The 22,184-nt window shown below is 62.7% G+C and overlaps 1 protein-coding gene and 1 long non-coding RNA gene across 3 annotated transcripts in view; both read right to left on the bottom strand.

Moving 5' to 3' along the window:
* HIVEP3 (HIVEP zinc finger 3) overlaps positions 1-17,300 on the bottom strand; it is a 31,693-nt gene extending 14,393 nt beyond the window's left edge. Inside the window, exons 1-5 of the mRNA XM_038758663.1 lie at positions 14,332-17,300; positions 12,560-14,279; positions 10,014-10,153; positions 3,819-3,994; positions 174-260 (exon numbers count right to left, since the gene is read on the bottom strand). Coding sequence (XP_038614591.1) covers positions 174-260; positions 3,819-3,994; positions 10,014-10,153; positions 12,560-14,279; positions 14,332-17,300 — 5,092 coding nt within the window. The remainder of the gene's footprint in view (positions 1-173; positions 261-3,818; positions 3,995-10,013; positions 10,154-12,559; positions 14,280-14,331) is intronic.
* Positions 17,301-17,426: 126 nt separating this feature from the next.
* LOC119938336 overlaps positions 17,427-22,184 on the bottom strand; it is a 39,280-nt gene continuing 34,522 nt past the window's right edge. Inside the window, exons 2-4 of one of the 2 annotated variants that reach the window (XR_005454403.1) lie at positions 18,502-18,575; positions 18,139-18,190; positions 17,427-17,804 (exon numbers count right to left, since the gene is read on the bottom strand). This is a non-coding gene — a long non-coding RNA (uncharacterized LOC119938336). Of the gene's footprint in view, positions 17,805-18,109; positions 18,191-18,501; positions 18,576-22,184 lie in introns of those variants that run through there. The other variant, XR_005454401.1, reaches the window with a different exon arrangement.

The raw sequence follows: 22,184 nt of genomic DNA, 5'->3' as shown, positions 1-22,184 counted from the left end.
GTCTGTTAATTGTTATATCGTACTCTCCCAAGCGCATAATGCACTTCTCAGCACTCGGTAAATGCTCGATAAATACGACTGACTGACACCAAAAAACCCCGCCGCCCCCCACAGTACCTCCTTTAGCTTCCACCTCCACTGACAGCCCCCGACCCCCAGACCCCGGCAGGTACCTTCTTCAGCTTCCAGCTCCACCAACACCCCCAGCTCCTGACACTTTTTGCCGTGAGCCTTGGACTTCATGTGCTTAGTCAGATTCCCTGCAAGGAAGCCAGACAGAGGATGGACCCGTGAGGACCGGGGCTTCTCGGGGACGCCAACAGCTTGCGGCCAGGTGGGTCAGCCCCTCGGCCCCTCCGCCCCGGGGGAGGAGACCTCTGTGGAGGCTTCTCGGCCCCTCTGGGATGACTCTTCAGGAGGTGGGGCAGACTTGGGGAAGGGTAAATGAGGGCAGTGGGCACCCAGAATGGCTGACCCCCTGCCCTGCCCATTCAGAGGGATCATCACACAGAAGGGGCCAGCAAAGTCCCCACAGTTGAGCCAGCAGCACTGGGTTCAGGGCCCAGAAGACCTAGGAGACCCTGGCCCCTCTTTCCAGGACTCAGCAACAGAGTCCTCACTCCTCCACCCCCCCTCACCCAAGGGGCAGCCACAGCAGGGAGTCGATCTGAGGCCTCAGCCACCAAGTGCTAGGAAAGTCATTATTGTGGTATTTAACTGCTTCCTATGTGCCAAGCACTGTGCTAAATTCTAGGGTAGATACAGGATAATCAGATCCATCACAGAACCTGTCCCACACACGTCTCACCAGTTTACAGGGAAGAGAGGAGAGGTATGTAATCTTCATTTGACAGGTGAAGAACCTTAGACACAGAGACGTTAAGTGACATCCAAGGGCACCCAGCAGGTGAGTGGTGGATCCAGAATTAGAACCCAGGCCTCCTGACTCCCAGTCCTGTGTTCCTTCTGCTAGTCCATGTTGCTTCTCAACCCTCCTCTCCCCTCCCCTCTCTGCCCCTTCACCACCTTTCTACGGCAACGGGCTCCCACGTCTACCCCATCACCCCTGTCTCCTCACTCTCCTCCCCTTTGATCTCAGGCAGTGTTCTCCAGTCCCCCGCCTGCACACTTCCTAAACACAGCTTGGAGGAGGGTGGAGGTTAGGGCTGGGGCCGGGGTGTACAGGATGCTGGTGTCTGTTTCTGCTGGAGAAGAATCCCCTTGCAGTCCCCTCCTTTTTGGCTTTGTGGGGCTCCCTTCACAAGGAGGACTCCCGGTAGTGCATGGTGCCCGACTCCCATATCTGTCCTCTGCCCCCAGTGGGAGTGGACCACCAGGGCCCCAGTGGCTGGAACAGATCCCCAGGCCCTGGTCAGCTGCCCAACTCTAGCTGCTGCCCGAACCCAGGGTGACCCTCCCCCTGGGGTAGAAGGAAGTGGTGGGGGGGACCCCTCGGAGTGACACTGCTTGGCAAGGCCCAGGACGGGTCACAGAGCCACAGCATTTGGCAAATCCTCGGGCAGGGCCTGACTGAACAGCCCTCCTGACAAGGGGAGGGGGTGGAGTAATGAGCCTGCAGGAGCTGGGGATCAGGGGTCAGAGAGCCAGGTCTGTCCCGAGGGAGGAGGTGGTAACAGAGGGGAGCTGTGTAGAAGACCTGAACGAGAAAGAGAGAAAGAAAGAGAGAGCACAAGGACAAGGACAAGGACAAGGACAAGAGCACAGCACAAGGCCTGGCAAAGGCTTTGGGCAGAGCAGAGCCTGCCTGACTCCAGAGCACAGGGTCCAATAGGGAGGGGGAAGCTGTGCTGCAGGGGTGGAATAAGGACAGTCTGTTCATTCCAACTGGCACTGGTGCCATGTGGACATCCCTGGCCATCCAGACTCTCCAATTCAACCCCGTCCACCTTTACCTCAACCGGCCACCCCATCCGTCCCTGCTAAACCGTTCAGTTCCGACCTTCCCATCTAACTGGCCCACCCTAGCCAGCCACACTGACCATTCCGCTCTAACCTTCCCAACCGACTGCCCCCCACTCCCGACCAGCCACCCTGACCATTCCACTCCACCCTTCCCATTCGACCGGCCCACCCTGACCGACCCTGACCATTCAGCTCCAGCCTTCCCATCTGCCCGGCCCACACTGACAGTCTAGTTCAATCCCGACCATCCCCACCACACACACACACAAACACACACCATTAGTCCCAACCTAATGATCCCACCCCAAGCTTTCAGTCCCGACCGTTCCATCCAGATCCTTCCACCCCGTCCTGACTGCCCCACGCCGGCTCAACCTGCCCCCAACTGCTCCAACCTTACTAACCATCCTTCTCTGACAGCAGGTCTACTTCAACCGTCCTGCCCTGACAGCAGTCATGATTTGATTTCCTACTAGACTCCACCACTAGCCTGAGTATGAGATATTTTGTCTGTTATCCCTGGTGGAGGAGAGCTAGGGGTCTGCATCCCAGCCCCTTGTCCAGGAAGGATCACACACCCGTACCAGGGGAAACCCCACAATGAGCACGACTCCTGGCCCAGTGGGCCCCCGACTGCCTGTCCAGAGGGAGGGCCTGATAGAACTACAGCCACCAGTAGGGGTCCTGTGCCTTCTTCCTTGGGTGATGCTGAGGGAAGCAGCAGGGAGGCAGGGGGAAAAGCGGGTAGGCATGGGGACATGGAGAGTCCTGAGGCTGGACAGGGAGGGCACCTGCCATCAGGAAAAAATGGTGTGTTGGGGGAGGACGGGGCTGTTAGCAGGGTGCTTTTCCAGAAGCGAGACTTCCTCTGGCAGGAAAAAGAATCATCTGAAGTTCCGGGTGGTGGCAGGTGGAGAGATGCAGGCAGAAAGGGACAGATGGGCAGGCCAAGAAAGAGCAAAGGCTGTGAAGGGGGTCTCCTGGATCCTCCCCCAAGCTCCCGGGCCAAGGGGGACTAAACCCCTGGCTGATGACAATGGCACTGTGGCCAGCTGAGATCACTGGAGAACTAACTGACCTGAAGCAGGTTTTTGTTTTTTTAATGTGACAGGTGCATGGAAATCCTTGGGTGGGTGCTAGGAGGGGAGGGAGGGAGGAAGAGGGGAGGAGGATGGGAGAGGCAAGGTTTAGAAAGACGGGGTAAGGTGGCAGGGAGGAAGGATGGAGGAAGAGAGATGGACAGAAAGGATGAGGTGGAGAGTACGGAGAGGGAATGGACCTCGTGTGTGGAAGAAGACAAGACATTGGGGGAGGAGGGGAATGGCACATTGCTGAGGGAGGAGGAGGAGGACAGGGCATTGGGGGAAGAAGCAGATGGGGAATTGGGGGGAAAGGTAGGCAGGGTGGTAGGGGAAGAGAGGGACAGAGCATTAGGGGAGGAGGGGGAGAGAACCCTGGGGAGGAGAAGGACAGGCCATTGGGGTTGGAGGGAAAGGGCAGTGGAGAAAGAGGGAGACAGGGCATTAGGGGGAAGGGGGCGGGATGTTTGGGGTGAAGGGGATGGGGCATTGCGGGGAAAGGGTGTTGTGAGGAAAGGGGACGGAGAGTTGGGAGAAAGGGTTGGAGTGTTGGGGGGAACGGGGGACAGGTGTTGGTGGAGAGGCAGTAGATAAGGCATTGGTGGGATAAGGTGAGGGCCAGGGTGGGAGCCAGGGCCAGTGTTAGGGAGGGATGGGGCGGGGGGTGGGGGGTCATAGCACTGGGAGAGGAAGGAGACATGCAGGAGGAAGTGAGGAGATGAAGAGGAAGTTGAGAAGGAGGGGGGCAGGGGGTTAAGAAGCATCTTCCAGTGGAGCCATGAGCCGGGCCCCTCCGCCTGCCCAACTGGCTCTTACCTTTGGTTTTAAAGGCAAAGTTACAGTGGTCGCAGACAAAGGGCCGGGCATCACTGTGGCTGTGGATGTGTTTCCTCAGCATGCTGGGCTTCTTGCAGCGCACGCCACACTCCTCACACACATACTTCCCTCGGCCGCGCCCGCGGACGTACACATAGTCCTCGTTTGATTTGTACCTACGAGTGACAGCGGTCGGGGTAAAAGAGAGGAAGGATCCACTGCCAAGAATCCCCCATGTCCCCAGTTTCAATCTGCATGTCGGGTCCCCGGGCCACCAGGCTGGTGGCCACCATTTGCAGGTCCAAAGTTGCTGCCAACAGGGGCCCACGGGGGCCAACGGCCCCCAGCCCCTGCGGGGGAGAAAAAAAGCATTAAACTCTCCACGTGGGGGACAGTCGGGCTGGTCCCTGGGGTTGCCAGCTGTGAAGGCCATGGGACTGGTGCCACTGGGTCCAACTGTTGAGCTGGTGGGCCAATCCCTGGGATTGCCAGCTATGGGGGCGGCGGAGGCCAGAGCCCCTGGGATTGGCAGCTGTAGGGGCAGTGGAGGTCAGTGCCTCTGAGTCCACCTGTGAGAATAGTGGTGGCAATTGGGTCCAGCTGTGAGAGCGAAGCCAGGGAAGGTCTGGCAGAAAGGTGACAACGCGGTAGCACAGAAGGCCACCCTGGACTGGGATGTTCTGGGGTCCTGGACCTTCTCCACATGCCCCCCCCCCCCAAATCAAACAGCCCCCTCAGCACTACCACTGTCCCTTCAGCGCCGCCGCCACTCCCTAATTCTACAGTCTCCCTCACTTCAGTCCCCGCCCCCTCTGCCTACACCACCACTCTCCCCAGCACCACACCACAAATACTATCTCCCTCGCACTTAGAACAGTGCTTCACACATAGTAAGCGCTTAACAAATGCCATCGTTATTATTATCATTATTATGGCTCCCCCCTGGCTCTGCCATGGCCTCTTTGGGCACCACTAGTCTTCCCAGCACACTCCTTCCTGCCCACCCCGCCGTGACTGGCAGATCAGACAAAAACCATAGACTAGGTTTCTGTGTCCAGGCTGTTCCCGAGAGACTGTGGGGCTTGGGAGTCAGATGAGATGTGGGGACCACGGAGGGCTGGCCCACATCCTCCGTATGCCTACAGAGTCACCACACCCTCATCACCAATCCCATCATCCACCTCCACCTCTGGGGATGGGTTTAGGTGGGTAGGGATAGAGGCTGGCAACTGGGGCACAGGGGTGGGACTGGAGGCTGGGGGAAGGGGCGGGGAGCTGGTGTCTGTGGGAAGGGGTTGGGAGCTGGTGCCTGGGGAGAAGGGTGTGATGCTAATTCTGTAGTACTCTCCCAAGTGCTTAGTACAGTGCTCTGCCCATAGTAAGCACTCAATAAAGATAACCGATTGAGTGATGGATCGGGAGCTGGTGGCTGAGGGAGCATTTGGGAGCTGGATGGTGCGGGGTGGGGGGTGTTGGGCTGGAGACTGGCAGTTGGGGGAGAACAGGCGCTTGGGCTCCTCTACTCTATGCCCTATTCCTACTGTACTTTCATGTCTGTCTTTCCCTATAAATTATAAACTCCTTGTGGGTAGGAATCACATCTACCAATTCCGTTGCATTGGACTTTCCCAAGCACTTAGCAAGGGGCAGTGGTGAACAAACAGCGGTCCAACCCCACCCCTAGTTCTTGGCCCAGATCCCCCGAGAGGCCAGGGCCCCAGTTCTGGGGCCCGCGCATGGCCACCCACCAACAGGCAAACACCCGCCCGCACACAGCAGCTTTTCCAGGTGGCAGACGCTATCCGTCTCCCCGGGCCTACCCCTCGGTATAATTGACCTGCCCTGTTTCTGTGTGGCTGAACGGGCTGCGGGCTGAGGACGGTGGCTGGCTGGAGGGGCCCGGAGGTGCAGCATCAGGGGATCCCTGGTAAGGAACTTGACAGAACCTAAACAGACCTCACGGTGCCCACCCCGTGCACCCCCGGACCCTCTTTCCCAGGGTACCTTGGTGCCTCGGTGTCTCTCCCTCTACACGCTCCAGGGGGTGGGCCATTTCATACTCTCTTCCCGGCTATTCTTGGCCCCCGGGGCTGGGGCGTTTGGCTTTCCCGCTCCAATCCACTCCACACCCCGACATCCTCTTTGGAGCAGTGCCGAATTCTCCGAGAGACCCCGGTCAGCACTTTGCCCATACTTTCCCTCCCAGAGCCAGGCTGGGTCAGCAGGTGACTGACTGCCCCCTGAGGGACACCAGCCAACAGCCCCCTTAGCTCCCCGTCATGTCCCTCAAGGCTTGGCCACTAGATGCTTGGTCCATTATCACTAACTTCTTTACAAGCCAATCACTCTTCCAGCCCCTTGCCCAGCTCCAGACCAAGGTGCTGCCCACCTTGGGACTGGCCACAGAGCCAGAGATCACGTCCCACCGTTGCCCCAGTCACCCCCAGGGGTTGTCACGGAGTGAGTCCCTCAGTCGCCGGTGTCTCTGCAACCCCTCACGGGGCCGTGGAAATCCCGAGCAAACTGCAACCCAGCTGGAAGTCCAATTTCCCATATAAAAAGATAATAAAGCCCAACAATTACTCCTAGAATTAGGTGCTCAAAATTCCAACCCCTTTACATATGTATGCACACTTAGGGCCGGGCTACACAGAGAGTGCTCTCCTTCATTGTTCGAAGATGCCACTGCTGGCGAAGCTTACCTCGGGGCGTGGGTGTGTAACTCCAGCTGTGACCTGCTGCTTCCCGGCCCCCACCAGAATAGGAAACCGTACAATGGATGGGATAGGGATAGTGAGATTCTCGAGTGATCAGACGGGGAGGTCGGTGACGGACCATACGTGAGGTTGACGACAGACCAGACGTGAGGTCAGCAATGGACCGGGCAGAGGGGTAGGTGGCGGACCAGACTGAGGGCTCAGCGACAGACCGGATAGAGGGGTCAGCGATGGGCCGGGAAGAGAGGCTGATGATAGGCCGGGCAGCTGGGGGATCGGTGATGGATCAGACAGTGGGTTCACCTACGTTCTGGACAGTGGTGTCAGCAATGGACTGAGCCCCTATTTCCGATCTCCACTTCTCCCCACGGGTGGCAGACGGCTGGTTTCAGGGGCAGTGATGGAGGCCCAGGGGTGAAAGCCGAGAAGGCTGGCCCCTTGACACTTGTCACACTCGAACCCAAAGCCGATGGGCTCTCTGCTCACCGACGGCGGCAGGTAGACTGACACGTTTGCCTCGAACTATTTCGGGGTGGGGGTAAAGACAGCGTTCGGGAGAAACTGCCAACGCGGCGGAGACAGACCGATTCCGGGGGAGGCCGAGGCGAGGGGAGGCCGCGGCAGGGGAGGCCGGGACGAGAGAAACCGAGGCGGAGGGAGGCCAGAGAAATTCCCCGGTCCGCTGCCTGGGTGCAGAGACCCCGGCAGGTGCCCGGTCCTCCGGTCGGACCCAGGCACTTGGCGGGGCTGAGCGGGACCCCGAGCCCGGACAGGGCGCCGGGAACCACGGCCCAAAGCGCCCCCTGACGTCCGACCCGATGCCCACCCGCTCCTCGGGAATGAGAACAGCGACGCCGCCTAGCGGGCAACGGGCGTGTCGCAGCCGCCCGAGAAAGCCAGGAGGAAGGGTCAAGGGTCAAGGGTCCAGGGTCCAGGGTCCGGGGTCCGGGACGCCCCGACGCTTCTGGCCCGCGGACGCTCTGCGCTCTCCAGGACGCGTGCCGGGGCAGAGCCGGGGGAGCGCGGTAGTCGGGAGGAGGACACCGAGAAGGGAAACGGAGCACGGGGAGAGACAGCGGGGGATCTGAGGAGGGGTCCGGGAGGAAGGGGCAGGTGGGGCGGAGGGAGCGGGGAGAGAAGCGAAGTGGGAGAGGGAGAAGGGAAGCTAAGGGAAGCGGGGGAAAAGGAGGGCGTAGGAGCCGCTGGAAGGGTTGGGGAGCCACACGGCGCCTAGGTGGGCGGGAGAGAAGACCGGGCTGCTCGGACCCTCAAGGCCGCACCAGCTAAGAACGGCAGGTGATGTCAGCAACCGCCGGAGGGGGCGGTGGCGCGGACACCGTCTGCCCCTTCGCGGGATGGGCCTGGCGGGGGAAATCTGGGGTTCGGTCGAGGGGCAACTGCAGAAAGAGACGCTCTTCCGGTCTGGGGCAAAACGTCATGGATGACGTCATCACATGACGCTAGGTTCCCACAGGGTGGTCTGAGAGCAGTGTAATGTAATGCCCTCATATGGATGGCACATGCAGGGAAGGGTGCCTCTGCAGTCCACAGTGGGCCCACTACTCCACTCTGCCGGGTCAGGACTGCACGCACCCCCTCCCATCCCCCCCCCCCCACCAGCTCCCCCTTCCACCCACACCACGGGCAGCCACCAGAGAGACCGGTCATACCTCCAGACTCAGAAGGATGGTCAGAGACCTATCTGGGCCAGCTCCCGATCTGTGGCCCGCTGCAAGGGAGGGAGCCCAAGACCACAGGGTTCAGCCAGCACAGCTGGGCAGCGGTCCACAGTGAGGGTCGGTGAGAGAAAGCACCAGGGCCAGGCCAGGTCCCGACCCTATGGCCGGCCCCTCTGCCAACACCGGCAAACTCAGGTGGGTTGTCGCGGGCCGCCGCAGCTGACCTTCGGTCCCCATTTTTGGTGGCCGGCGTGTTCGTCTGTTTACATCTGATTCTGAATTGAGCCACTTATCCCACACAGTTGTGCCACAGTCTTGACAGCCACCAAACTTGTTGTACTCTACGCTTTTATGTCATCTTTGATGTTGTTTTGAATTCCTATTATTTCACCTTTCCTAGCCCGTCTGTCGCCAAACCCTTCCCCAGTTTATTTTCAGAATGTGAGCCCCTGGAGGGCGAGGGACCAGGTCTAACTCATCTATGTATTTTTCCTGCTGCTTAACACACTACTTTTTGCACAGTAAGTGCTTAATAAATACCACCACTGCCACTACTACTTCTACTACTACTAGTAGTGTACCCATGATCTCCTTCATGCTCCCTAAATTTTTAGAAAACTTTGGTCTCTGCCTATCTGCACAATTAGAATGGAGGCTCCTGGAGGGCAGGGACCACGTGTCTTGACACCAGAGAATTCTCTCCAGCCTTTAGTATAGTGCTTCATGGGCAGTAGGTACTCATTAGGTGTCCAGCCACTGATCGGCTGACTGATTTGGCTCCAGTGGACAATACCCCTCTCCTGCAGCAAGGGCTGCTGAGCGCCTGCTGTGGGAGGACAGGAACCCTAGGAGCAACGGCTGACCCAGTTGGAGGCGGGGTATCCTCCAGGCCAATGTGTTTTTACTCCCTGCTGAGGACCGGGTTGGCAGGCCCAAGAAAACCTGGCCTTGGCAGGGCCTGGTTGAGCCTGTCTCAGCGTGGAACAAGCTTCAATAGCAGGAACAGAGCCTGCTGGGAAAGGAGGCTCCCAACCACAGTGGAATCAAAAATGGGCACTCCAATTTCCCCCAGACTGCCCCAGACTACCCATTCAGCATCAGCGTGCCACCTAAACCTTTGTGCACTCACAATTTCCCGAAGTGCTTCTGTCTGACCTCCTTACACACCAACTCTCATACCTATCACCTTTTTCTTGTTTCTCCTGACTGTAATCGATCTCAATGTCCATCTCCCACACCAGACACTAAACTCTTTTAGGGCAAGAATTGGGCCTACTAACTCTGTTGTACTCACTCAAGCGCTTCGTTCGGTGCTCTGCACACAGAGGACGCTCGGTATATACTATTGACTGAATGACCTCTGGACCCTACAGGAAGCCAGGGTCAGGAGTGTCTTTCAGTCTGTGGTGGAGTAATAACAATAATAATAAAAAAAAATTGACGTATTCGCGAGCTCTTACTATACACCAATCTGTGTACCAAGCACTGGAGAAGATTCAAGATAATCAAGTCCCACATGGGGCTCACAGTTTAAGTAGGAGGGAGAACAGGCGTTGACTCCCTATTATGCAGATGAGGGAACTGAGGCCCACAGAAGTTAAGTGACTCGTCCAAGGTCACACATCAGGTAAGTGGCGGAGTCAAGATTAGAACCCAGCTTCTCTCTCTGGCCCATGTCCTTTCCGCTAGGCCAAACTGAACCCTCCACCATGGCCGCCGGGGCACCAGGCCTCACCGGCACCTCCCCCAGCTGCCCCGGGCCACCATGGCTGGCCAAGGTGGGCGACAGAGACACTCACCCTCCTTCGAAGATCTTGATCCTCACGGGGTCACCACTCGTGGTGACAGACGCGACGGTGACCTCCGCCTTCCCCCTCTTCTCTTCCTCCTCCTCCTCTGTGACCCCGCCTTGCCGGGGCCCACCAGATGGTAGGTGCACCTACCCGGGGAGAGCAGAGCCACCGTGACTAAGGTAGAGGCCACGAAGCCAGAGTATCAAGGGTGGGGAGGGGTGGGGGTGGGAGAAAGCAGTTTATCAGTCGGGGGGGGGCGGTGGAGGCAGAGGAGCATTCACGGCAGGAGTTAGCCAAGGGATGGGACTCTGGGGGCCCAGGAAGGGGTGGTCCCACTCCCTGGGACCCAGGTCCTTGAAGGTAAAATTGTCCCCTCTCCCAGGGCCTAGGCGAGAAACACAGGGGACTATGCTGCCCGTGACCCTCATATGGAAGCCACACTTTCCCATTTCCGTCTTGGGGCCACAGTCCCATCAAGGAAGACCACTGGCTGGTGCCCAGAGCATGGGACTCGCAGGCCACCTGGAGCTGTGCGTTTGGGGTTCAGCTGGTGATGGGAATGGTGGGGGATGGGAGGGGGCATGGTGGGCTGAGACGAATAATCACACGACACCCTCCAGCCAACCGGGCACCAAGCCCCAGCCACTTCAAGGCTATGAGGTCGAGGCTGGGATTGGCGTCGGGGATGGAGAGGGGCAGAGGGCAGGGTGGGTTGGAGAAGGCAAAATGGGTGAGGTGAACAGGTTAGTGGGGTCAGGGCCAGGCTAAGAGTGAGAGGACCCCAGGCCCAGCTGAGCAGCAGCATGACCTAGTGGAAAGAGCACAGGTCTGGAAATCAGGACATCTGGGTTTGAATCCTGGCTCTGCCACTTGCTGACTCAGTGACCTTTGGCAAGGCCTCAGTTCCCTCATCCGTAAGACGGATACTAAATACTTCTCCCCCCGCCACCCCCTCGAACTCTGAGTCCCATGTGGGACAGAAGGTGTAACCGATCTGACAGCATGGGATCTACCCCAGCGCAGGGCACAGTATTTGGCACATAAAATACACCACAGTTATTATTAGGCCGCCCCTCTGTGTGACAAGAAGCCAGACAGAAACTAGTCTGTCTGTGGGGTGGGTGGGGAAAACCCCAGGCAAGACTGGGTACCGAGAAGTGGGATGGAAGAGGCCAAGAGGAGATTCCCTCTGGCTGGAAGCTGGTCATGATCGACTACTCACTGTACCTTGAGCTCATCTATCCCGCCGTTGACCCCTTGCCTGCGGGCTCCTTCTGGCCTGGAACTCCCTCCCCCTCCATATCTCCATAGAGAAGCAGCATGGCGTAGTGGCTAGAGCATGGGCCTGGGAGTCAGAAGGTAGTGGATTCTAATCCCGGCTCCGCCACTTGTCTGCTGTGTGACCGTGGGCAAGTCACTTCACTTCTCTGTGCCTCAGTTACCTCATCTGTAAAATGGGGATTGAGACAGTGAGCCCCATGTGGAGCAGGGACTGTGTGCAACCTGATAAACTTGTATCCACCCCAGGGCTTAGAACAGAGTTTGGCACATAGTCAGCACTTAACAAGGACCATAATAATTATTATTATTACATCTGATGGACCATCATTCTCCCCACCTTCAAAACCTTACCATATTGCACCTCCTCCAAGACCGGCTCCCTCTCCCTTCTGCGTCATAAATGCACTTGGATCTGTGACCTTCGGGCATTTGATATTCACCCTACCCTCAACCCCACAGCACTTAAGTATTATAAATTATTGATTTCTATTAGTGTCTGCCTCCCCCTCTGGACTGTAAACTCCCTGTGGTCAGGGAACATGTCTGCCTACTCTGCTGGACTGCACTCTCCCAAGCGCCTACTACAGTGCTCTGCACATAATAAGTGCTCAATAAATACCATTGGCCGATTGACTGAGCGAAGCTTTCCCCAACTAAGCCCTCATTTCTCCTGTTCCCTCTCCCTTCTGTGTCGCCTAGGCACGTGGATCTGTAATCACCAGACATCTCTTGATATGCCCCCCCCAACCCTCGGCCCCACGGCATTTATGCCCAATCGGTAATTTACTTTAATATGTCTCCCACTCTTAAACCGTAAGGAGTAGGTGGGTAGGGAACTTGTCTCCCAACTCTGCGGTGCTCTACCGTACTCTCCCAAGCGCTTAGTGTGGTGCTCGGCATATAGTAAGCGCTCAATAAATACCATTGGTTGACTGAGTGACTGATTAGTCCACAGACCAGAGAGCGGAGATAGGAGGGAGAGAGGGTGGACGTTCGCTGAACCTTTTGTTCTCTGTCTCCCCCTTTTAGACTGTGAGCCCACTGTTGGGTAGGGACTGTTTCTATATGTTGCCAACCTGTACTTCCCAAGCGCTTAGTACAGTGCTCTGCACACAGTAAGCGCTCAATAAATACGATTGATTGATTGATTGCCCTTTCCCCAGGGGAAAGGGCTGGGGCTCTGGCTGCGATTAGGGCTGCAGCTGGCCCCAGTAAACAGGGCCCCGAAGGTGGTGGGGGAGGCTGTAGGGGAAAGCGGTAAAGAGCCTTACCTCGGTCACCTTGGGTGTCGGGGAGCTGTCCGGGAGGCGCAGAGGGGCCTCTCCCTGGGGTGTGTTGGCGGTGGTGTAGAGTTCCCGGGTCCGCACCTGGCGGGAGCGCAGGAGGGCCAGCGCCGTCCTTGTGGACACCCCGGGCGGGTTGGGGCTGTACAGGCCGATGCACCAGGCGGCAGAGAGCGAGGCCCGCCGCGAGGCCCGCGGCGAGGGGCTCGGCAGAGCGCGGTCCAAGTAGCACCAGCAGACGCTCGTGGCGGTGTGCAGCCCCGGGGGCCAGGCCCTTTCCTCGGCGCCGGGGCCCGAGGGACCGGGAGGGGCCGGCGAGGCGGGGGCGGGGGCCGGGGCCGGTAGGGAGCCGGCCGGGGGCAGGGAGCCGGGCGGGCTCGGCCGTGGGGGCTCGGCTGTCCCCGAGGACTCTTGTGGGCGGAGCGGCGCCTCCCTCTCGAACGGGCCGGGGTCCGCCGGGTCGGGCGGGGGAAGGGGCGGGGGCCGGTCGGAGGCCCCTCGGCTCGGGTCCCGGCCCTCCTCCAGAGCGGCCGTTCCCGGCCGCGACCCGATGTCGCCGCCGCCGCCGCCCGGCTCGGGAGGCCCCAGCATCGCCTGGGCCCCGACCCCGGCGCCCTCCTCCTTCACTCGCTTCTGCTGCCGGGCCTCGGCGTCCAGCTCCAGGTCCAGCTCCAGGCTGCCGGCCGGCGACAGCAGGCGCTTGCTGCCCCCCACGGAGGCCGGACCGGGCTCCGGACCCAGGACGGCTCCCGGCGGCTGGGTGGCGGGGCATCTCCGCTCGGGCACCCGCAGGAACGAGGCCGGGACCGGATCCAGCCCGGGGCCGGCCACCCTCCCCGGCAGGGCCCCGCCGCCGCCACCACCGCCTGGGCCGAGGCCGGCCGCTGGGAGCCGGAGCCCAGGGCCCGGGCCGCCCAGGACCAGGCCCCGCGGCGCCCGGCTCTGGGACAGAGTGGTGTACACGACGCTCCCGTAGTTCGGCACGCTGGCCTGGGCCCGGACGGGGACGGCCAGGGGCCCCGCGAGGCCCGGGGGGATCAGTCTACCCGGCGGCCCCGGGCCCGACCCCGGGGGGCTGCCAGGCCGGCCTCCGACGTGCTGCCAGCTGGTTGCGGCCCCGGGGGGCAGCGTCCCGGCCCCCACCGGAGAGGGCGGGCTGGGTTTCCTCGGGGGCGGCGGCGGCGGCGGGGGCGGAGGCGGGGGGCTGCCGGCGTCTCCGGGCAGCCGGAGGGTAAAGGGGCCCGGGAGAGGCAGGAAGAACCCCGGAGGGAAGGGCGAGGAGCCGGGGTCGCCGGTTCCGGGCAGTAACGGGTGGGGGGCGGGCGGCGGCGCTTGGAAGGCGGCCCCGGCGTTGGGGGGCAGAAGCTGGGGCACATGGGGCAGCGGGAGGGGCCCGGGGTGCAGAAGCGGGGGCGGGGGCGGGAACAGGGCGGGGCCCAGCGGGGCCAGCGGGTAGGGGGCGGAGAGGAGGTCGGAAGCGGCCGGGGCGGAGAAGAGCCCCACCGGCGGGCCCGGCTGCGGGCCGAGGGGCCGGAAGGAGAAGAGGGGGCCCGGAGGCGGCGGGTAGGGCTCGTCGCGCGGAGGAGGAGGCGGCGGAGGAGGCGGCGGCGGCTTAGGGGCCTCGGCGTCGGGGCGGCCGCGGGGGACGGCGGCTTCGGGCTCGGGCTCGGGCGGCTGGCTCAGGGGCGCCTGGCGCACCAGGAGGCCCCTGCGCCGCTCCGGGGGCCCGGGGCCCCCCCCCGCCCGACCCCGCCGCCGACAGGCTCCCGTAGTCAAACGACTTGCTGCGCGCCTCGGCCACCCGGGACGTGTGGGCGGTGTCGGGGGTCTGCTCGGAGGCCGACCGCCGCATCTCCCGCGCGGGGGCCGGGGGCAGGGACCGCGGGGGCTGCGGGCCGGGCACGGTGAGCATGTGGGAGCCGAAGGGCTTGGGGGCGCCCTCGGGGGGCTCGTCCCGCTCGAAGGAGGCCGAGCGGCTGGAGCCGTGGGACACGCTGCTCTCCTGGCTGGGGCTACGCGGCAGGGAGCCGGACTCGAAGCTGGACTCGCCCGAGGACTGCGCCAGCTCGGCCAGGCGCAGCCGTTTCTTCTTGGGCGGCAGCTTCTCGGCGGGCAGCTGCGCCAGCGTCTGACTCCTCTGGGGCCACTGGAACTCCTCGGCCGGGCGGTCGGGCCGCTCGGGCCGCTCGGGGTCCGGGGCGGGGGGCGGGGGCGGGGGCTCGGGCGCGCGCGCCGGCCGCTCGGGCTCCTCTTCGGTCACCAGGATCTCGGGGACCTGGATGTGCGGCTGCCGGACCAGCCGGGGCTGCGGGCCGAGGCTCGCGGCCGGCCGCTCGGCGCCCTCCCCCGCGGCCGGACGCTCGGGCGCCTCGGCCTTCTCGAAGGAGCGGGTGTGCTGGATGACCGAGATCTCTTTGGCCGCGGGCCGGCGGTCCCGGCCGGGCTCCGGCGGCCCGGGCTCGGCCGGGGCGCGGGCCGGACCGGGGGCGGGGGCCGGGGCCGGGGCGGGGGCCGAGGCGGAGGGCGCGGGCCGGGCGAAGGCGCTGCCGGGCCCGATCCCCGCGGGGTGAAGCTGCGCCAGCTGGAAGCGGGGCGCGACGTGGGGGTCCTCTTCGTCGCCCAGGCTCTTCTCCTTGCGGCGCTTCCGCAGCGGGACGAGCTCCGGGGCGGCGCCCGGCCGTGGCGGTGGCCCCGACGGCCGGCCGACGGGGTCTGGGAAGCCGGGGGCGGCCGGCGGCCGGGGCGGCGGCGGCGGCAGCTCCGGGCAGTAGTATTTCTTATGGGCCTTGAAGTTGTCCTTCTTCTTGTAGCGGGCGCCGCAGACGTGGCACTGGTGGGGCAGCCCCCGCGCGCGCCCGCCCCTGCGGCTTCTGCGGGCTCCCTCGCCTCCGGCCGGCCCGCCACCGTCGCCCCCCGGCTCGCCATCGCCCCCGGGCTCGCCGCCGCCGCCGCTGCCGCCGCTGGTCCCGGGTCCTCCGCCGCTGCTCCCCGGCCCTCCTCCGCCGCCCGTTTCCTCCGGGCCCGACTCCCCGCCCGGGGGCAGCTCGAAGGCGGGCTGCCGCTTGAGCGTGCGCGGGTGGGAGAAGGAGCCGCGGCGCGGAGCGCTCGAGGCCGCGACGCGGTCGTCGAAGGAGTAACTGCCGCGGAAGGCGTGCGGGACGCTGCGGGGGCAGCCGGCCGAGGGCAGCGAGTGGCTGCGGAGGAGCGGGGCGGCCTCGGGGTGGCCGTGCGGGGGAAGCGGCGAGGGCAGCGGCGGGAGCGGCTCGGGCTTCGGGGCGGCTCGGAGGGCGCCGGGCTTCGGGGCCTCCAGGCTGCCGCGCCGGGACAGCGAGCTGCGCCGGGGCTTGACGCTGTCGATGGCGCTCGTGTCCACCACCGCCTCGTTGATGGTGATGAGCTTGGTGATGTGCTCGATCACCTGGGTGCGCGGCACCGAGAGGGGCGGCGGCGGCGGCGGCCCCAAGCCCGGTTTGTCGTCGACGGCCCCGGGGGCGGGGGCCGGACCCCCCGCCAGCCCGGCCGGCCCCCGCTGGCCCATGCGCCCGCACTTGCCAAAGATGATCTCGGCGTAGGACTTGGCGCTGGCGCTGGCGCCGGGCGGGCTGAGCTGCGGCGTCTGCTGCTGCTCGGCGCTCTCGGAGCGGGAGAAGTAGCCCGACTCCGTGCTGCCCTTGCTGCCGGGGCTCAGGAACACCACCTGCTCGTCCACGGCCTTCTTGCGCTCGCTCAGGCGCAACGCCAGCTTCTGCTTGATGGAGTGGGTGTCCTCGGGCCTGGGGGCCGCCGGCGGGGGCTCCGCGGGGACCTCCCCGCCCGGGGCGCCGCCCTCGGGGGGCTGGGCCTCGCGGGCGTGGACCTGGGGCCCGCCTCGCAGGCCCGCGGGCGGGAAGCGGGGTCCGGGCCGCGTGGCGGGGTCGGCCACCCCCGCCGCCGCCGCCGCCTCCTCCTCCGAGTCACTGCTCTCCCCCTCCGAGGGCTCCTCCAGGTCCTCCCCTCCGGCCCGCTCCGCCTCCGCGTCCAGCGGGTGCATCCCGGCGCCCGCGGCCAGCCCCGCCTTGATCCGGTGGGCGTGGGACTTGCGGTGCTTGTAGAGGTTGCTCTTGGTCTTGAAGGAGAAGCCGCAGGGGCCGCAGGGGTAGGGCCGCTCCCCGGTGTGCGAGCGGATGTGCTTCTGCAGGACGCTGGGCTTGGCGCACGGCCGGCTGCAGTACTGGCAGATGTACTTGCCGGGCTTCGGGGGCTTCTTCTCCTTGCGGGGCCCGTCCTCGGGGGCCCGGGGGCCGGCCTGCGCCGGGCGAGGCACGAAGGCCTTCGGCAGGGCCGGCGGGTCCCCGGCGGGCAGGAGCGGCGGGCGAGCAGGGAGCAGCTGGCCGTGCGGAAAGGAGCCCGAGCCCTCCGGCCTCGCCGGGTCCACCAGCGGCCAGGCCGGCCCCGCCGGGGCGCCGGGAGCCATGAACGCGGGGCCGGGCGGGGGCGGGGGCGGGGGCGGGAGCTGGGGGCCGGGCTGCTCCTGAGCCCCCTCCCGGGACAGCGGGGAGGGCCCGGGGAAGGGCCCGGGGGGCGGAGGGTTGGGCAGTGGCTGTCCTGGGGAGGCGGCAGGGCTGCCCTGGGGCAGGGCCGAGGGCGAGCCGCTGGCCGGGGCCTCGTCCCCGCCCCGGGGAAGCCGCTGTCGGGGACGTGGCTCGGACGCGGTGGCTTCGGTGCCCTGGCGGCCGGGTTCCGGCTCCATGACCGGGGCGGGCGAGCGAGCGGCTAGTCCGTGCCGGGTCCAGCCGGCCTCATGGGCGGGCCCGGGGCCGCGGGGGCGGGGGCGGCGGGCCCGGGGCCGCGGGGGCGGGGGCGGCGGGCCCGGGCGCGGGGCTTCCTGGCTGCTCGGGGCCTCACCGGGGCGCGGCGAGGACCGCCACCTCGGGGACGGCGCGGGGGCAGGTTTCCGGGCCTCGGGGTCCCGAGGTGTTCGGGGCCGGGTGGGGGACGGGCTCGGCCCCCGCCATGGCCCCACCCCCGAGAACGGACCCGGGAAAAGCTTCACAGCCACGAGGGCCCCTCAGAGGGCCCCTGGGACGGTCGCCGCTTCTCCTGGCCGGGCCTCGGGGCCATAGCGCCGGGGCCGGGGCCGGGGCCGGGGCCGGGACCGGGACCGGGACCGGGGCGGCCGGCCGTCCGTCCTGCGGGGGGCCGTCCTGGGCCGGGACTCACTGCCTCGCGGGGCCAGGACTGCGTGCGCTCCCGCCTAGGACCGCCACAGCGCACACACGGGACACGCGGGCACACACAGCAGGACACACGGGACAGGGAGAGGGAGGCAGCGTGGTGAAGCGGGGCCTGCCCCGCACTTCCAAAGCTCCCGCCTCCACCTCTGCACTCCGGTTTCTGCGGCGACCCAGGCGCAACCTGGAGGCTTCCGGGCAGGAGGGCCAGGGCGGGGAAGCAGGGAGTTAAGGGTCGGGGGATTGCAGATCAGAAAGCGGGCGGTCCGGGTTAGGTAGAGGGCCCTCCCGCCCCCTCCCCTCCCCCGCCCCAACTCCCGAGCCCGCAGCCCCGTGCGTGTGCCCGAATCGACTTACCCGTATGTCACAGCCGTGTCCTGGCTCCTCCGTGGGGTCTGGCCAGCTCTCTCTGCGGGGTGGGGGGCGGGGGCGGGGGCGGACCGGTCACTAGGGCCTGCCCCCCAGGCAGGGGCTGGGAGGGGGATACGTGCTGCTGGAAATGCCCCTCCTGGGTCCAGGAACGAGTTTGCCGAGAGCCTCCAGGGGCTTCTCCGATTCGGTTGGTGGCCTGTCCTCCCGCCCCTCCCTCACTATCCCATGCTCACACACGTGCCCCACACCCACACACAGAATGGACGTGTGGATGCTCGGAGGACGGGGTGGGGCGGGGGCGGGAAGCCACCCTGACTGACATCACCATTCACCGAGATCTCAAAGCACCTTAGATCTTGCCACTCGACGTGCCCTCTGGCTGCCGGCCTCGATCATCGCCCGCTCGGCCAGGGTAGCGCGTCCTGCAGAAACAACATTCGCATCAGGGCCTGGGGCTGGAGGGCACCGGAGCGAGAAAGGGGCGAGAAGGGGGATGGGGGTGAGAGCTGGGACGGGGAGGGCTAAGTGGCCAGAAAGCCGTCGCTGGGGGCCTTTTGCCAACTCTCGGGTCTCGTCAGCCCTAGGATGAGCTGGGCTGGGAGACTGACTCACAGAGGCGCAGAGCCCTCGCCCCCATCGAGCGGGTGACCACGGCCAGCCGCAGCAGTGGTGTCACCTGCCAGGTACGCCCGCCTACTCCTGCCCCTAAGAGGAGCCTTCCTGGGCCCTATGTCACCCACAGGGGGGGATGTGGGGGGCACTGCGGCTGCCTTCAACCTTCTCCCTCCCAACAGACGCGGGTGCTGGGCGCTGAACAGACGTGTCCGTGGGTCCAGGGTGGGGCCACCCAAGGCTTCTGAGGCCCGCACAGTCAATCAATCAATCAATCAATCAATCGTATTTATTGAGCGCTTACTATGTGCAGAGCACTGTACTAAGCGCTTGGGAAGTACGAATTGGCATCACATAGAGACAGTCCCTACCCAACAGTGGGCTCACAGTCGGGAGGGGGCGGTGGAACTTGCTCTGCTACTTTTCTTCACAGTCCCAAACCTGCGGGCCGGCCACGCGTCACCAGCCCCCTTGCCCGGAGCCGCGGTGGGAGACGACAGTTTTTACCGCAAGGGCAGAAAGGTGGCATGGGGAAAGGGGCACCAGCTGCCCGCCTGTCAGGCCAGGAGGCACAAGGACAGCCCACCGACTCCCGATTGGGTCAAAGCTGCATCCTCCCCACAGAAAAAAGCTGGTGCAGAAGGAAGTGCAAGCCGGTTTCCCCTCTCCCTTTGCTCTCGCGGAACTGTGCCCGCCAGCTGGCTGGCACTGTGCCATGCCATGCGAGCCCCGCAGCTTCCTGGGGCGGGGGGGGGGGGGGTGACAGCATATCAGGGCCACGTCCTCTCCGATACACATACACATACCCGTGTGCAGCAGAAGGGGGCCACCCAGTTCCCGCACCTCTGGTAGTCCCCAGTCCTGAAGCCTCAGATGGTGGAGTGCGCCCAGAGACTTCGCCCTAGAGCGGGGCCCGGGGAGATTTCGGCTCCCCCGCAACTCCCGCCGAAACGTTGAACCGGGTCACCCTGCTTTCCCGTGGACTCGGCCGTTGGATCGATTCCGATTCGTCTTCAACCCTCGATCCCCAATGCCTGCCCCTTCCCCCCAAGGAGTGGGAACCCAGTGAGTCCCTGAGTGCCCTCCTGGGGGTGGGGCCACATAGTGCTTGCACGGCAGACACTGTGGCACTGCCAGACTCTGCACTGGCTTTGGTTTGACACAGTCCCTGTCGCACATAGGACTCACACTCTGTGAAGGAGGAAGAACAGGTATTTGATCCCCGTTTGGCAGATGAGGAAACTGAAGCACAGAGAAGTGAAGTGATTAGCCCAAGGTTACACAGGCAGGCAAGTGGTAGAGTCGGAATTAGCATCGCCTAGTGGATACAGCCCGGGCCTGGGAGTCAGAAGGACCTGGGTTCTAATCCCAGCTCTGCCACTTATCTGCCTTGTGACCTTGGGCCAGTAACTTCACTTCTCTGTGGCTCAATGACCTCACCTGTAAAATGGGAATTAATACTATGAGCCCCATGTGGGACAGGTACTGTGTCCAACCTGATTAGTTTCTAACTACCCCAGCGCTTATTACAGTGCCTGGCACATAGTAAACGCCTAACAAATATTAGAACTCAGCGGTCTTCTGGTTCCCAGGCCCCTCTCTTTCCACTATTCATTCAATCGTATTTATTGAGTGCTTACTCTGTGCGGAGCACGGTACTAAGCGCTTGGAAAGTACAATACGGCAATAAAGAGAGACAATCCCTGCACACAACGGGCTTACAGTCTAAAGGGGGGGAGACAGACATCAAAACAAGTAAACAGGCATCAATATAAATAAATACATACATATACATATAGACATAAGTGCGGAGGGGTTGGGCGGGGGGGGAGAGCAAAGGGAGCCAGTCGAGGTGATGCGGAAGGGAAGGGGAGCTAGGAAAAAGGGGTTTAGTCTGGGGAGGCCTCCTGGAGGAGGTGCGCCTTCAGTAGGGCTTTGAAGGGGGGAAGAGTGATTGGTGGATTTGAGGAGGGAGGGCATTCCAGGTCAGAGGTAGGACGTGGGCTGGGGGTCAGCGGTGAGGTAGGCAAAACGGAGGCACAGTGAGGATAGCACCAGAGGAGCGAAGTGTGCAGGCTGAGATGTAGGAGAGAAGGGAGGTGAGGTAGGAAGGGGCAAGCTTTGAAGTCAACAGTGATGAGGGGTTTTTTTTGAAAAGGAGGTTGATAGGCAACCATTGGAGATTTTTGAGGCAGGGGGTGACATGTCCTGAACGTTTCTGTAGTAAGGTAATCCGGGCAGCGGAGTGAAGTATGGACTGAAGTGGGGAGAGGCAGGAGGTTGTGCTGTCAGAAAGGAGGCTGATACAATAATCCAGTAGGGATAGGATGAGTGACTGTACTAACATGGTAGTGGTTTGGATGGAGAGGAAAGGGCGGATCTTGGCGATGTTGTGAAGGTGAGACCGGCAGGATTTGGTGAGGGCTTGAATATGTGGGGTGAATGAGAGAGTGGAGTCAAGGATGACCCCAAGGCTTGTGAGACGGGAAGGATGATTGTGCCATCCACAGTGGTGGGAAAGTTTGGGAGAGGACAGTGTTTGGGAGGGAAGATGAGGAGCTCTGTCTTGGACATGTTGAGTTTGAGGTGGTGGGAGGACATCCCTGTTAGGCCCTGCTGCGTCTCTATTATATTATATTCTCCCAAGTGCTTAGTACCACTGATTGATGCTAATAAATCCTGTCCATTTTCCCTCAAAAATGACTTATGGCTCTTCCCCTTCCTCATCACTTACACAGCCACTATCCTGGTTCATGCACTTGTCATGCATGAACTACTCTCTGATTTCCCATCCTCCTGTCTCTCCCCAGTTCAGTCTATACTTCACTCTGCTGCCCGGATTATCTTTGTAAAGAAACGCTCTGGGCATGTCGCTCTCCTCCTCAAAAATCTCCAGTGGTTGCCCGTCAACCTTCGAATCAAGCAAAAACTTCTCTCGGCTTCAAGGTTCTACATCACCTTGCCCCCTCCTACCTCACCTCCCTTCTCTCCCTCTACAGCCCAGCCCGCAACCTTCGCTCCTCTTCCGCTAACCTCCTCACTGTGCCTCGTTCTCACCTTTCCCGCCATCAACCCCCAGCCCACGTCCTTCCCCTGGTCTGGAATGCCCTCCTTCCTCACATCCGCCAAACTAGCTCTCTTCCTCCCTTCAAAGCCCTACTGAGAGCTCACCTCCTCCAGGAGGCCTTCCCAGATCGAGCCCCCTTTTTCCTCTCCTCCCCATCCCCCCGCCCTACCTCCTTCCCTTCCCCACAGCACTTGTATATATATATATATATACACATATTTATTACTCTATTTTACTTGTACATATTTACTATTCTATTTATTTTGTTAATGATGTGCATATAGCTTTAATTCTATTTGTTCTGACAACTTTGACACCTGTCTACGTTTTGTTTTGCTGTCTGCCTCCCCCT

The sequence above is a fragment of the Tachyglossus aculeatus genome, chromosome 16 (genome assembly GCF_015852505.1).
Source record: "Tachyglossus aculeatus isolate mTacAcu1 chromosome 16, mTacAcu1.pri, whole genome shotgun sequence".
NCBI classification, from domain to species: domain Eukaryota; kingdom Metazoa; phylum Chordata; class Mammalia; order Monotremata; family Tachyglossidae; genus Tachyglossus; species Tachyglossus aculeatus.
This window is presented reverse-complemented; position numbering and strand designations above follow the sequence as displayed.